Source organism: Tenrec ecaudatus, chromosome 11 (genome assembly GCF_050624435.1).
Source record: "Tenrec ecaudatus isolate mTenEca1 chromosome 11, mTenEca1.hap1, whole genome shotgun sequence".
Taxonomy (NCBI): domain Eukaryota; kingdom Metazoa; phylum Chordata; class Mammalia; order Afrosoricida; family Tenrecidae; genus Tenrec; species Tenrec ecaudatus.
Window position 1 is genome coordinate 105,987,873 of NC_134540.1, and position 15,698 is coordinate 106,003,570.

General features: G+C 51.6%; 1 protein-coding gene across 13 annotated transcripts in view; it reads left to right on the forward strand.

Moving 5' to 3' along the window:
- Positions 1-15,698, forward strand: part of DOCK9 (dedicator of cytokinesis 9) — a 330,985-nt gene that overhangs the window by 247,112 nt on the left and 68,175 nt on the right. For all 13 annotated transcript variants that reach the window (XM_075563462.1, XM_075563461.1, XM_075563465.1 and 10 more), the window contains 4 exons: positions 3,693-3,871; positions 4,159-4,272; positions 6,704-6,824; positions 13,915-14,039. In XM_075563462.1, coding sequence (XP_075419577.1) covers positions 3,693-3,871; positions 4,159-4,272; positions 6,704-6,824; positions 13,915-14,039 — 539 coding nt within the window. The remainder of the gene's footprint in view (positions 1-3,692; positions 3,872-4,158; positions 4,273-6,703; positions 6,825-13,914; positions 14,040-15,698) is intronic.

Below are 15,698 nucleotides of genomic sequence, written 5' to 3' on the forward strand. Positions count from 1 at the left end.
ATCACCTCCCTTGCCCCTGCCCCCCCCACCCTTGTCCTCTCCGGTGACCGTAACCTCAATCACCAGCACCACGGCTTTCTCATAGGCTTTTCGTGTTTGCATGTTGAGCCTTTAAACTGTTCCGTCGCCTCTTTTTACCATGTGAGCTCAGAGAGGTTTCTTGTGCCCTCTGAATAAATAAAGTGAACCAAGTCGGTCTCTCAGGCCTGTCACGTCGTGTCATCTGAGTGCGCTCAGGATTATTTGTACTCAAGGAGAGATGTGGCAGGGTGTCACCAAGTGATGGGTGCCACCTAAATCAGTGGCATGGAAAATGCAGAAAAACCACAGAGCTCAGAGACAGATTCACCATCCCCCCCAAAGCAGATCACCCTCCTGTGAGGAGTGTGTTGTGTTAGGGGAAGAGGGGAGGGGTGATGAATCTGCATTTCACAGCTACCTGCCCAGCACCCAATGTGCATATCAGGAACTGCTCTAGCCTCTGGGGTGGAAAAACCAGGTGAGAAGCCCTGCCTGTGGCCCACTGGGAAAGACACGGAGAACGACAGGTGCTCAGGAGACAAAAAGAAAGCTCGGAAGGGAGTGAGTGGGTTTGGGAAGGAGTGGGCGAAGGTCTGACATTTGAAGTAGGCCCGCCAGGGAAACTCTCATGGAGAAGGTGTGTCAGCTCCGATTGACTAGAGAAGCAAACCCAGTGGCACTCGTGTGCAAGAAGAGCTTTATATCAAGTAGTAATTATTTATCGAGAAAACAGCCCAGCCCAGGCCAATCAATCCATAAGCCTGACACTAGTTCACAGGTACCTCTTCAGACTTGCGCAGATGCGGATGCAGGAAGACCACGGGCCGGTGGGTAGAGTTGTGTGCACTCAGTGGCGGTGGAAGGAAGCTTCGGGTCTCAGAGTGGGCTGCCAGCAGGCAGGTGAAGGCAGAGAGAGAAAAGGTGGGGGGAGTGTCCCAGGGCTCTCCTTATGAGAAGGCCACGCCCACGGGAGGCACCATCAGGCTGTGACCTGATTGACAGGGCGAACTCCACCCCTACACTTTTATCTTATCTTCAAGTCTACATGAAATGGGTAACTGTCACAGAAGGTGACTTTGGAAGAAGAACCTGTAGAAAGTAAAGGATTGAGTGAACCAGGTTTGTGTATGGCAGGTGGGTGAATTTGCAAAGCCTCCCAGGCCAAGGGAGCAGTGAAACTTTGTGTTAGTCCAGGTTGACTAGAGAAACAAGTTCATAGACACTCGTATGTATGTAAGAGAGAACTTTATATCAAAGAGTAATCATATATTAAGAAAATATCCCAGTCCAGATCCAGTCCATAAGTTTGATATTAGCCTTTTTTTCCAATACCAGTCTATAAATTCCTCTTCAGACTCATACAACACAGCAATGATGTCGAATGCAGGAAGATCACAGGCCTGTGGGTGGAAAGTCTTAGGGATACAGTGGTGGTGGAAGCATCTCAGCACTGGCATGGGTCTCCATGTGGCTCCTCCAGCTCCAGGACTCTGGCTCCATCAGCATAGCTCCGTGTGGCTTGTCAACAGGAATGTGAAGCAGAGAGTTTGTGTCCTGCCTCCAGGGAGGAAGACAGGAGTTCCCAGAATCCACAGGAGAAGGCCATGCCCACACAGAGGCATGATTGGCTGTGACCTGATGGACTGGTTTATACCACCCCTTCCCTCAAGTTGACAGGAGATGATGTAGCTGCCACAGACTTCTAGAAGAATCCTTGACTCTGACCCCAGCGTCCCTCTCAGTGTGACTCCCCACAGTCCCTCCTGCTTCCTTCTGGCCCCTCACACCCTGGTGACACCCTCCCCCTTAGCCTTGCTGTGGACTCTCACCTTTCCTTCTGGCTGTTCCCTTGGAATCTCCTGGCTTAGGCTCCTTCTCCCTAGTACCCCACCCCGAAGTACCTGCTCTTCCCCTGCCTTCTTGAGGCCCATCCTGCACCCCGAGCCTGATCCCATCCCTTACCTCATAGTGCTTTACTGGTCATTGGGAGCTGTGAATTTTTCTTCCCACCTTTGGGGGTGTACCTCACCCCAAGTGGTTACTCCGGGAACATGTGTTTGTTCTGTCCTGTGACCCGGGAGGTTCAACTACTTACCCTATTGATCTTCATGAAGGGAAAAGAACCTTCAAGTCTGGGGCAGCCACAAATCGCCCCTGCAGAATAGTTGCCAGCAAGAGAGGCTGCCCAAAGCAGGGGGGTGTGGGCTGCACACTGATCATTTGCCTTTCGGTGCTGATAGGGACCATCCAGTTACCGTGGAGTAGAGTCTGACGCGCGGTGCCCCCACGTGCATCAGCCCAACTGTACTCCGTAGGGTGCACAATAACCGATTTTTCAGAAGTAGGTCACCAGGACTTTTTACGAGGCACCTCACAGTGGACTCAAACTTCCAACCTTGTGGTTAGTTGCTCGGTGTGTTAGCCATTTGTACCACAGGGGGACTCCATATTGATAAGAATAAATTTTTTATTGTAAGCATTCTCCTTACTCTCTTATCTACTTCTTCCTTTTCTCTTATGTGCCTCTGCAGAAGGGTTAATATGATCTGGATCAGTATTTTGGATCTCTTTAGAAGTAACTCTCTGATAGGGGATTAAAGTCAAAGGATGAGCCAAAGAATGTATAGACTTTCCACAATAATGGATTCAGGATAGCCATTCAAATCTTAGCTACAGTTTCATGAAAACATGTATTTCAGCTTTTAGAATCATGTTTAGCTGCCTCTAAAAAAATAAATCAACACTCTTCCTGAATAGATATCAATGTTGGCCTCTGCCTTCTTCTCCAGGAGGGCTCTCCAGTTTCTCATTTACTCTGTTGGCGATTCACTAGTTGAGTTGGGTGCTTGGCCCATAGTTGTAGTTTATATTGCTTTCTCTTTTGCTTCCAGAGCTGCAGTAGTTTTAAGACTATTTTAGAAATACAATATTAAACAAGTTCTTCAGTCCATGGGAGCTGAATGACGAGATGACATGAGGGGGCTTCAAAGTGGTCTGGGGAAAATAGAATTAAGAGCTCATGAAGTTTTCCCACCAGCTTCTTGAAGCACACAGTTTAAGGTAGGGGTGGGTTAACCACTGGGCTGCTAGCCACAAGGTCAGCTGTTCTAATCGGAAAGATGTAGCCGTCTGAGAAACCCGCAAGGCAGTTCGACCCTGTCCTAGAAGGTCACTCTGAGTCGGAATCAACTTAATGTCAGTGAGCTTGGGATGTAAGCAGTAATGACTAGTAAATTAACTCCTGCCACAAAAGAGCATGTGACCAGACTCTGTGTGTTTATTCTTTCTCTACTTACATGCTTGTTGTGTAGAAATGACTCATTTATAATCCTATTGACTAGAACAATACTTTATTTTTCAACTTGATGTCCGTAACCAATTCCATTCGTAACGTGACGTGTGCTGTTCTTGGAGAGCTGCTTCCCTAACGTAACACTAAGGCTGCAGGAGGCAGGCCAGTGCGATGGCTTGCCTGCAGATTGTTTTCTTCTTTGAGGGAGGCGGGTGTGGAAGCAGAGCCATTCTCTGGGTGCCCACCCTGTCATATTGGAAGCCAACTGTGCTGGCCTGTCTAGGTTTGGAATAGTGTAGAGGGTCAGGGAGCGTTGGTTTATATTTTATTCAAATGGCACTGCCTCCTCTCATGAAAGCAGCCTCTGCCCTCATTTCAGACCTCCAGCTGGATTACTCGTTGACAGATGAGTTCTGCAGAAACCACTTCTTGGTGGGCTTGCTGCTGAGGGAGGTGGGCACTGCCCTGCAGGAGTTCCGGGACGTCCGCCTCATTGCCATCAGTGTCCTCAAGAACCTGCTCATCAAGCACTCTTTCGATGACAGATACGCTTCACGGGTGAGTGGCCCCAAGGGAAAGTGCTACGGAATAAGAAACCTCCTTGATATAATGTACATAAACATGTAAGGCGATTTGACTAAATCTAATGCCAAAAAAATAATCCTTCGGTAATAGAACAGGACTGTACCATGCTTAGGCTTCCCCCCATTTAAGAAACAGCATCAAATATGCTTCTTCCGAAGGGGGATCCGCATGAAGGCGGTAGCCAGTGGCACCTCGGGCCCATTGTGAGGCTAGATGCCCAGAGTCACGGGAGAGACTGACCAGCTGTGCCTGTGTTTCAGAGCCACCAAGCAAGGATAGCCACTCTCTACCTACCTCTGTTTGGCCTACTGATTGAAAACGTCCAGCGGATCAATGTGAGGGACGTGTCGCCCTTCCCTGTGAACCCCGGCAGTGTAAGTGTGTGTCAGCGCGCTCACTCACTCACTCACTCACTCAGTCACTCACTCACCCCCCTTTCTATGTTTGCCAGCAAATCCATCATCATCTGCAAGGCTCCTGATACATTGCCCCAGTGGCTCAGGTGGGATCACTGGGGAAAGCTCTTTGAACTCATGATGAAAATGTCATGTTCCCTAATAGTCCGATGCCTTGTGAGTTCCCAGCACTGTCCTGGGGGGAGGGGGGTCGAGGCAGGGGCTACTGGGGAAGAGCTGCCCCTCGGGAGAACTCAGTGCTCGTCCCAGCTCGGATGATAACAAGCTAAGCCGTCGCTGAGCTGTCGTTTCCCTCCATCTGTGAAATTAGCAAGTCCAACTGAGTGTTAGGGAGATCAAGGTGGGTGACGTGAGGGCCCCACCCTCCAAGAATGGACCACCTTCATTGACAGATTGTTGTGCCAACATTTAAAGATGGCCTGGAAATTTCAGTTGCCTGAAGGATGGCATCAGGAATGATCTCTAAACGTTTTCTCTGGAAAGGGACTTGGGTTTTAATCCGTCCTTGACACATGCTAAGGAGTTCTGGTAGCATCGTGGGTTACAGGTGGGTTGCTGACCACAAGGTCAGCTGAAACCAGCAGCCACTCCGGTAGAAAGACGAGACTTTCTGCCCCTGTAAAGATGTATGTTCTCAGAAACCCACAAGGGCAGCCCTGCCCTGCCCTGCCTATAGGGTCACTGCGAGCCAGAATCAACTCAATGGCAGGGAGTGCGTGCATGATGGTGATTTATTTTATAGTTTGAAAAAGATTCTTGCTCTTTTTCAAAACATCGCTCCTGCCCATTTCTTTAAGTTTGAATTGCATTAGGCTTTTTAATCATGAAGCTTAAATAATTTTACAGAAGTTTCACAAAACTAACACCCATGTCTGTGATTTTCCTGAAGCGTCTTTCCTTGACCTTGAGGGGCTCATCTGCCGTTAATTTGGACAGATGTTACTAGTTGGCAATCTCCTTTCCGCTTGTGTTCGGGACGCTCCTGGTGGTTGCGCCGTTTCCATGGGTAGTCTTGCCATTTGGTTAGCATGTTACAAGCGTGGTGAGTTTCTGCGCGTGCTTCGGCCCGTTCCCCAGCAGCTCAATATCAGGGGGGTTCTAAGTGTTGTGGGAAAATTCCATTACCTTTTCATTCTATTTTCCCAGGAAATTTTGTAGCCCCCTCATATTTGTTTTTACCCCAGCTCTCAGCCGCTGAATACATTTCCTAAGTCAAGTTGTCCACATTGCGGTGGGCCAGACCTACCGAATGTTCTCTGCGGTTCCCAAGAACACGAACCTCCGCTGTTCCTGAAATGAAATGCGCCTCACTCTTGCTGCCCTTAGACGCCCAGGTGGTGAAGTGCTTGCACGGTGGCCTGCTAGCCGTGTGGTCAGCACTTGGCAAACACCAGCCAGCGTGCTGGAGAAAGGCTTTCTACTCCCGTAAAGAGTTAGCGTCTCAGCAAACCCGCAGGGGCCAGTTCTTCCCTCCAGTCCTGTGGGGTCACTGTGAGGCAGAATCAACTTGATGGCAGTGAGTCCAGGTTTGGGGTTTTAATCCTCTCCTGGAGCCCCTGCAAACAGCACACTCAGCTGTTAACCAGAGTTGGAGTTCATGCCCCCCCCCCCAGGTGCCTTGTAAGAAACCTGTTTCTGAGGATCTGGCCAGTGGAAGCCCCCCAGAGCGGTTCTCCTCTGGCACACATGGGGCTCCCAGGGAGCGGCAGTCATGGCACTGGTCAGTGACGCCAAGCCCTTTCTAACTGGCACTGGCCGTTCAAGGCGTAAGGCAGCCCCTGTGCTGTTTCAGCTCTAGGGACGGGCGGGGGAGGAGGGATGAGCACAGCCTTTCTTTGGCTTTCACCCCCATAAAATCACCAGGAAGTCGTAATCTCTGTTCTGACATAGCTTCAAATGGACAGGACTCCCCGACCGACCGGGAGCGTCACCCTCACAGAGATTGTTCCTTGCTGCTTCTATAATTCACTGCGGCTTGTGTAAGAGGCTTCCCAAGGGCAGGGGGCTCTGATCAGTGTCTCCGTCGGAAAGAGAAGCTGTAGCTTCTTTCTGCAGGGAGAACACACCCAAACACTGAAATAACCTAAATAAAGTAGCTCCGAGACCGGCGAAGATGCTGGAACTGCCGAGGGACGAAATCCAGTGGCTTCATGCAACCGAGACTTTAAATATCCTGTGACCGCTCCCCTCCCAGCCCGGCCCCACCCTCCACCCGCCACCTGCCACCTGCCCTCCCTGTACACGACCAGGGGCGGCTTCTTCCACTCAAGCACTCTTGGCGTGTCAGGTTGTTCTGTCTTATGCTAACACTCGCCTTCACCCATCCAAGAGCGGCTGCCGGAGCCTCCTGAATCGCAGTTGATCATGGCATCTCTCTCCCCTTTGACAGACGGTGAAGGATGAATCACTGAACTTGCCAGCTGTGAGCCCCTTAGTGACACCGCAGAAGTCGAGCAACACGCTGGACAACAACCTGCACAAAGACCTCTTCGGCGCTATCTCTGGCATCGGTAATGCGGGTGCCCCTTTGTGCTGAGCTCCCTCACCGGGGATGGGTGTTGGGCCAACTTTCGGATCAGGATTTTCAAGTTTGGAGGTTCTGTTTCTCTCTCTCTCTCTCTCTCTCTCTCTCTCTCTCTCTCTCTGGTGTGTTTGGTCAGTTACTTGTTATTTACACGGTCAAGGTGCTTTGTCCATAAGGCCTGTCTTTGCAGGGCGTGGGAGGGGCAACGGGGAGAGGCTCTGTCTGTGGGGCTAGTGATCTCGCGGAACCAGGGAGGGATTCCAGAAGGCGAGAATGGTGTGTTGTTGGAGTCCAACCCTGAAGTCGTTTTGTTTTTATCTCTTTTCCTAAAGCCCCCCCACCCCCCGCCATCTGAAATAATGTAAGAGCTTCCCCTTGGAGGAAACAGATGGCATAAATAAAAATGGAAACAGTACTTTCTCCAAGAAGATTGCCTGAGAAATGTACTAATTAATATTCTGACTAACTGAGCTGATCCCCTGTGCCAGCTCCTTTATAAAGTTAGGGTACAAAAAAAATCTTTTCAGAATCATCGTAATTGCCCCACATCTTTTTATACTTTGAAAGGATGCCTGGTGGAACAGCTGTTGGTGAGCATTCCTGTGAGAAACGGAAGTTGGACATTTCAAGCCCCACCCCCACCCACCCCGCCACCCCAGTGGCTCTATGGGGGGAAGACCTGGGGTCTCACTGAGCCTGCAGCCGAGCAAACCCTGGGGCAGCTCTCTGCTGTCACCTGGGGTTGCTGTGAGTCAACGTTGATTGGTCAGCACCTAACAACAGTAATAACAGCCAGGCCTAGCTAGCCTCTGGTGGTGGTGTGGCTTTCATGTTGGGCTGCTAACCACAAGGTCAGCAGTTTGAAACCACCTGCTGCCTCTCATGTTACGCTCTGTGAGGTCCCATAAAGACTTCCCACCTCAGAAACCCACAGGGTCGGGCTGCCCTGTCCTGTCGCGCCACCGTGAGTCAGAATTAACTCAGTGGCCGTGCGTGATGAGATTAGCCAAGAAGGGGACCAGTTCCTGGGGCAGGTGATAGGGACAGTTCTTTTGAGCGATCGAACCTTTCACCGGATTACCCTTGGCTTTGAGTCGTGACCCCAGCTGGTATGTGTGTGGTGGAGTGAGCAGACCATTTCAGGTCATGGATAAGACTGGGGCACTACAAACGGGCAGCCCCATACTGACCGCCACATGTCTCCTGCACCCGACCCTTCATCCTCCGTGTCTCTGTGGGTCTTCCCAGTCCTCCCGACCTCGTGGGGCCCTGGTAAAGAGGAGAAGCGTTAACTCATGTGAAATTCTGGGAGCAGGTAAACGCTCAGTTAACATTAGCTGCTGCCACCTGCCCTCCCACCGGTCCGGAAGTGCGGAGGTGGGGGGGGGGGTCTTTCAGTGGCTTTTGTCTACAGCCATTTAAGACACTGGCTTTCAAGTCAGGCAGGTACGGCCTGGACTAGGCAGACCCTGGGATCGTTCATGCCGCTGTGGGGCAGGTGTTTATTTCCCCCAGCCTCTGTGTCCACCTCACAAAAACCCAGATGCTGCCCTGGGGTGGGACCAAGAGGGGATGTGTTGTGTCCGGTGCTTGGCGTGGCTGCAAACACAGCGGTTGTTTACATGGTTGTGACGGTTCTCACATAGATACTTCCCCGAGATCAGTCACCCGGCGCATCTTGTGTGGCCACTGCCAAATGTTGCACCCCATAAAACAGAACCCAGTGCTTCCTGAACAGTTGCCCCGCCCCCTCTCCCTCTCCCTCTCCCTCCTGGGATCCGCTAGTAAACTAGCCTCTTTCCCCATTTGCCTCTCCCAGGTAGTGCCTATTCGTAGGATCGTACAGTGTGGGTCCACTCGGCATGGTTCCCAAGATCCACCCATGCAGTGGCACGCGTGGGGCTGCGCTGCGCGCGCGCCGTGGCTGAGCGGTATGGCGTTGAGTGCCTAAGCTGCATCTTCAAACACTGCTTCCCTTCCCTTGTCGGGTCCAGCATCTCTGCCTCTCCAGGCCATTAGAACAGGCACAGGTCTCCGGCCTGCTCGATGCTCTGTGATGTCCTACCTGCAGCCAGGTGGACAAGCCCTGGAGCCCTGGGAGAATCAGAAGGCATCATCCTTTCTGGCCGGCAGTGTCAGAAGAGGTACCACAGATGGAGCATTCAAGACTAGGCACCTCTGATGCTGTGCGCCCACCCGGAATTCACCTTGATAGGATTTGGGATTCCTTGTTATTGTCATTGGGGGCCATGGCTTGGGTGAGACGCACCTTAGTCCTCAAAGTAACCCCCTTGTTTGTCAGTGCTCTAAGGAGGTCTTGAGGAGGAAGCCCTGGGGGCCGCCGTGGTCACGCATTCATGTGCCATCCACAAGGTCAGCAGTTCAAGACCACCAGCTGCTCCTCGGGAGAAAAAGAGGCCTTTCTATTCCCGTACAGTCTCGGAAACTTACATGGGCAGTTCTGTCCCCTCGGGTCACTCAGGCAGCGTTAACCCCGTGGCAGTGAGTTTTGAAGAGTCTGGGGCAGCACATTACCCAGTGTCGCTCGCCTTTGGACCTCGTGACTGCTGCTGCTGCCGCGAGCATCGCTTGTGGATCCAAGCAAGATGAAATCTCGCCACCTTCCGCCTTCTCTCCGTTTCTCAGATGTGACCTGCCGGTCCAGTGGTGGGGATTCCTAGGGAACTTAGAAAAAGCTGGGCCGTGTCTCTAGCAGGACCTGGATGTCACAACAGGACAGTCATTCTGTCTCGCGGCTTTTGTGGTCCAGTGACAAGAAGCACTTGAGACTCCCTGAGTCCCTTTTAACTTGCGTGTCAAGAGTAACATCTGCTTTTCCAAGAAACTCACCACCCCAGGCTTATTTATTCTCAAGCTTGCTCGCTCTCTCTGTCTGTCTGCCTCCCATAGCCTTCCGAACAGAAATCCTGTTGGATTTGCGATTTGTTTGGCTGCGTATATTCTCAGCAACAGGCTGAAATTGTCTTAGAAAATACGCATCCAGCCTTGTTCCCTTCCAGGGAAGCCTCTAGTTCGTACCTTCTCGGCATCAGAGGCCCCTTAACGTGCGCCCTGGGCCGCCCAGAAGAAACACGCTCTCTGTGCGTATTGAGAACGAGGTCTCACCATTTCGTTGTTAATGTCGCCGAAACATGATGCATGCGGATTTCTTAAGCCTCCTGGTGCATTGCCTGTGAAAAACCTACCCTGCGACTAGATTCCTTTTAAGAGGCGAGCGTTCTCTGGCGACAAGTTCCTTTTTCCGCTGTCCTCCGTATTGCTGTCCTCATGAGGCGCTGACGGGGAAGACTGTCGGAATGGCTTTGCATTGAGGAGGTGCCTCTGCGCCCAGGCGGCCGGATTGGAGCTGCCCCGGAGGGTCCTCGGCGGCAGTGTGTACTCAATTTAGGCACTGAGCAGGGTACTAAACACATGCACACAGCAACAACTTGTTCTGTCAAGGGGGTTGATTCTGATTTATTGCCCCGCCATCTGTTAGCTTTCCGGATAGTTCTGGAATCAAGCCTGAAACGCTGAGAATTTCAGGTCAAGTGTGACTTCACGGAGAGCCGCTTTCTCCCCAGTCCCTGTCACTTGACACATGCATGGTGTAGTTTGCTTCTGTGACTCGGCTCACACTTTACTGCGTCTTCTCTCTCGGCGTGTGGACAGAGGCCTGGGCACAGCTGCTTCCCCACGGCAGTCTGGCGTTGGGGGTCCATCCCTCTGAGGGCGGCTGTATCCGGCCAGGAGAGCCAAGGGCTGCTTGTTCCAGAGTCACCCAGAATCTCCCACCCCCAGCTGGCTTCCCGCACGCTGTGTCAGTGTCAGGGAGGGTGGCCCATACACAGGACTGCCAGGGCCTGGTTAGTGGAGGTGCCATCTGACCCATCGCGACCTGTGTGTACAACAAAAGGAAGTGCCGCCCGGCCCTGTGCCAGCCTCGTGGTCAGGTTTGCGCCCACTCCATCTCGGCCTGGGCCCTCCTCTTTTCTGCTGTCCCTCCGCTTTACTAATAAGCAAGACGTCCTTACCCCAAGGACTGCCACGTAGGGGATGGATTTACCATGGTGGTGTGACGAGTCTTCTGAGGTTCATCGGCCTCCTGACTTTGCCTGAGAGACTAAGGCTTTCTCCCTCATCCCTTCAAATAAACAAAGCAAAACAAGCCAGTTAAGAAGTGTCCTTGGCGGGACTCGGGAGCTAGCTGTTTATCAAACGGGAGGCCTTTAGGGCAGGGTTCCAGGCCAGGACAGTTGGTTCGCAGAGGAAAACCAGCATGTTCCACGGTGCCAGGTGCGGAAGGCTGGGCTGACAGCTCGCTGAGCACGGTGCCCAGAGGGTCCTCGAGGCGTCTGTGCTACCAGCCAGGCCTCGTGCGGCAGGAGCTATGCAAGTCTGGGAGCTGTTTTTCGTTACGTGCTTAAAAGACCTCCTCACTGTCAGTTTTTCCATGGCTCCCCAGGCCAACCCCCCCCCCCGAAAAAAGCAAAAAGCCCCCAGCAGGTGTGGGAAAGGTAAAAGGGACTATACCTATGGATATGTACAGGCTTGGCAGGAGCTATTCCTGCAAACACGAGGAGGTGACAGGAAGTTGGTAGAAAACGTCCATATTTATGTATTTCACTTTTTCACAAGCATCTCGAAGCCCCCTCATATGTACTACAATTCTCCCTCCCTCCCTCACTGCCATCAAGTCAGTGCTGACTTACAGGGACACTGCTCCACCCCCCAGGTGGGTTTCCAACACCATAACTACTTACCTGAGTAGAAAGCCCAGTCTTTCTCCTGTGGAGCTGCTGGTCATGAACTGCCGACCATGCAGATCACAGCCCAGTGCTGAACCACTACATCATCAGGGCTCCGTTGTACGACAGTTAATTGAAGGTATGTAGTAGAGCATACAACAAGACAGCGTTTTGAAAATTGCTGACCTGTAACCTTGAGGAAATGAGTCACTGGGCCTCCAGACTTAGCACCGTAGTCTCGGGACATCTGGATCAATTGACGTAAGCTAGTCTGAAAAAGCAATGTCCTGCGTGTTACTTCGGCAAAAAGCAACTCGGGTCTGGAAAGCTGTGAATGCCCAACTAAGATGCAATATCTCCCTGTTTGGAGCCAAGAAGGGTAAAGAGAATCCAAGAGGCAAGCAAACACGGGCGAATGGACCAGGCGACTCTTGTCTCGGCCTCCACACTGCCGTGGCTCCAGAACACCTAGGTGGTGCCCAGCTGTCGCACACGACTGCTCTGACTGGAATCGCAAGAGAAGGACCTGGCTGGAATGGGAGGAAATTGTGGAACAAAGCTCAGACTCATAAAAGTGGCCCGATTTACTACCTTGCGAGAGACTGGTGGAAGCCCTTCGATGCCTTTCAAGCCTGGATCAACTTTCATCCAAACAATAGGCCTATAAAATGCATGCCAGGCAAGAACACACTCCTCAGATCTGGATGGAGAACCGAAGAACACCATCCACCCCCAAACGAAGCGCGTGATGCTGGCAAGAGAGGTGGGAGTGGAAACGCAAAACGGGGAGGAAGGGGGAACGGTGCAGTTATACCACGGGACTACAGTCGACGTCATTAAACAAAACGTGTGCATGGAAAAACGAGTTTGCTCTGTAAACTTCCACCCGCGTCACAGAACAATTCTGTTTATTAGGTGGGCAGGTCAATAGCTTGCTGTACGTCCTCATATCCCAATGGCTTAGTAGCCATCTGAGAAGCAGTGCAGTGCATTTTCAAGGTACTTTCCCTTCTGCCTTATTTACTGGGAGGAAGAAAGGCTTTCTACGTTACAGCCTTGCGAACGCAGGGGCAGTTCTCCCCTGTCCTGTAGAGTCCCCGGGAGTCAGCAGCAACTTGATGGCTGTGAGAGGCCGGGCCGACTAGAGAAACAGACCCAGTGACGCGCAAACACGCGTGAGAACGAGCTTTCTATCAAAAGTAATTTTGCATCAAGAAAGCAGCCCCGCCCAGTCCAACGCAAGTCCCTAAGTCTGATACTCACCCATCAGCCCCTTTTCAGACTCACCCAGCTCATGCAACGATGCAGGCAGAGGGTCACAGCCGATGCAGAGTCGCATGGATGCAAGGTTGATGGGAATGCCGCAGCATGCCGGCTGCCCTCGGGGTCCAGCAAGCAGGAAGGTGAAGGCAGAGAGGTGGGGGTGGGGTTCCTGAGCCCTCCTTATCAGAAGGCCACGCCCACGAGGAGGTGTTGAATACCACCTCTGCAATTTTATGTATCATTAAGTTGAAATGAAATTATGTAACTACTACATTGGCTTAGGTTTTGCTAACTTATTTACTAAATGGATTCGTGAGCCTCTTGGACACTACAGCACCTCTGAATTTGAAGTCAGATTGGGCACCGCCACCGCCTTTTCCTGTTCCTTGCTGATTCCGCCCAGCGCTATCTTTTTACCAGGGCAGCCACCAGACACCCACTTCACAAAAGCATCGTGTCCGCAAAGGGAAAGTAGCAGGATCTCACATTGAAACTGCAGGTGTTCAGTCTCTCTGTGCTTTCCCTGAAATTGTCAACTATCCCATGACACCCCTCTGAGTTCACAGGGCACTTTAGCATGGTTCTTAGAATGTTCTGGACTTACTGGATAGCTTCCCAGTTTCATCTGATTGTGTTAAGCAGGTTTGTTTTTTTAAGCTTTTCTAAGTCTTAGCAATCTCAGGATTCTAATAAATAAATCGACTTCTATGCCAAACTAAGATGCATCTGCTGGTATCTCCCTATTTCTAAGTCTTGTATGTCTTAGTATTTCAGAGTAAAAATTAATTTGTATCCCTTGATGGCTATATTCCTTAAAGCTGGGGTAATTGAATGCAACTCTTGGGCCAGCTTCCTAAGAGAAATAATAATAAGTAACATATACTCGCGTATAAGCTGAGTTTCTCAGCCCATTTTGTACTGCAGTTTTTGTGGTAAAATTAGGTGCCTCGGCTGATATTTGGGTCAGCTTATACTCACGTATATACGGTGTTTCCTCTTGACGTTTAATACCCGTATGTCAATCTGTCTTACGGCAATTTGGGCCTTGCTTTATTTCCCACTCAGCGTCGCCATACACGACTTCAACCCCAAACATCAACAGTGCTGACTCCAGAGGATCCCTCGTAAGCACAGATTCGGGCAGCAGCCTCCCAGAGAGGAACGGCGAGAAAAGCAACTCCCTGGATAAGGTGAGTTCCGTGCTTTTCACTACCAGTGTTAACCGAAGTTGACGTCTTCGAACGTTTAAGTTAAACAACTCATTCCACCTACAGGGTCGCGATGCGTCCGAATCCACTCAATGGCAGTGGGTTTGGTGTGGGTTTCTGGAGATGATTACTGGACCATCTAAAGATGGGGCCCATTCCCTGGATCTCCCTGGCTCCAGTTTCCAGGATTTCAGATTGGGGTCGTGTGCATCACGGGGCACCTTCAGGGAATGGTTCTAGCAGGTTGGCCAGGCTGGGAGCTGTCGCCATCGTTCTGCTGGGAGAACGCTCTTTGTAGGCCAAGGAGTATCGAGTCAAAAGCCAATTCCACAGAAGAGGATGTGACTGTGTGAGCGATTCAGACATCGAGCCTGTTTGAGGCACTGTTTCCTGCCACCTCCCCTCCCTCTACCAAGGCACCCCCTTTGTGTTCAGTGCCTCCTCTTTTTGAGAGAACTAAGACTCGGACGACATGGGACTTAGTGGGGAAGGAAAGGGACCCATGGCAGGTTGGTATCTTGGGTACCGTTTGCTTAGGCAGTTTAGCACACAGTTTCCTCCGTTCACCAGTGGGCAAGTGAGTGATTCGGGGATGCGTGCCCCAGTCTCAGCACCTAGGACAGCATCCTTCCCTCGGAATCCGGTTTGTCATCTCACTGCCTGCTCTGCGGAGGCGCCGGGGGCTCTGACTTCACCACTTGTAGCTGTGATCCCTGGTAGGGGGTGTGTCATGACGTATTTAACTTCTGACCCCAACATGCCTCCACGTGGCAGAGGGAGAAGCTACTGAGGAGGCACTCTGCTTGTGTCGTACGCAGCACCGGAGAGGAGGCGGAGAGCTGCCAGTCGGCCAGGAAACACCGGGTCACTGTGGACTTTTCCCTGCTCACCTTTCCACCTTTGTCAGAGGAGCCTTTGCATGCTGCACCTCCCCTCTCCCTGCAAGAAGTACTGAGTTCTCCCAGCAACACCCGTGACGGGAGGCACGCCTGCGCCCCAGTTTTGCCACTAGTTGCACCCGTGTTTCTTACTTAACAGGAGAAAGATGGGCTGACTACCTCCGTAAAGGGTGACAGTGTCGCAAACTCACGGGGGCAGTTCTACCCTGTCCTGTAGAGTCGCTAGGGCATTGACTCGATGGAGGTGCGGTTTTTGGGGTTTTTGTTTTGAGTTCCTTAAAATCTCCATGCGCAGTATTTAACCTGTCTCCTGTGGCTGTGTCTTCATTTGCCTGACAAGGCCTTGCATGGAGGCGTCCCCATCTCGGCTTCCTCAACTGATCTATTGGCTTGGGATTTGGCCAAAAAAAAAAAAAACAAAAACAGAAGGAGAATTTCTTGATTTCCATTGGAGATTGAACTTGAAGGATATTTTTAAAGCTCGTGGATTGTTCTATGTTTTGGAAAACATGTACTGTTTAGACCCGCAGGCCGGTGGCCTAGTGGCAAACCCCTCTCTGCCCGAGCTTCCTGGCGTTTGCAGTGCTGAGCTAAGCTGGTGATGGACTGGCCTCATCCGCTTAGGGTTTGGGGCAGTGCTGTGCTGTTTCTTCCGCTCGGGCGCCTGCTGGTGGCCTTTGCCTGTTATGTCCACAGACGGCCACGTGGGTTTTCCCGAGGGTGTGGTCAGTCCTGCCGTCTC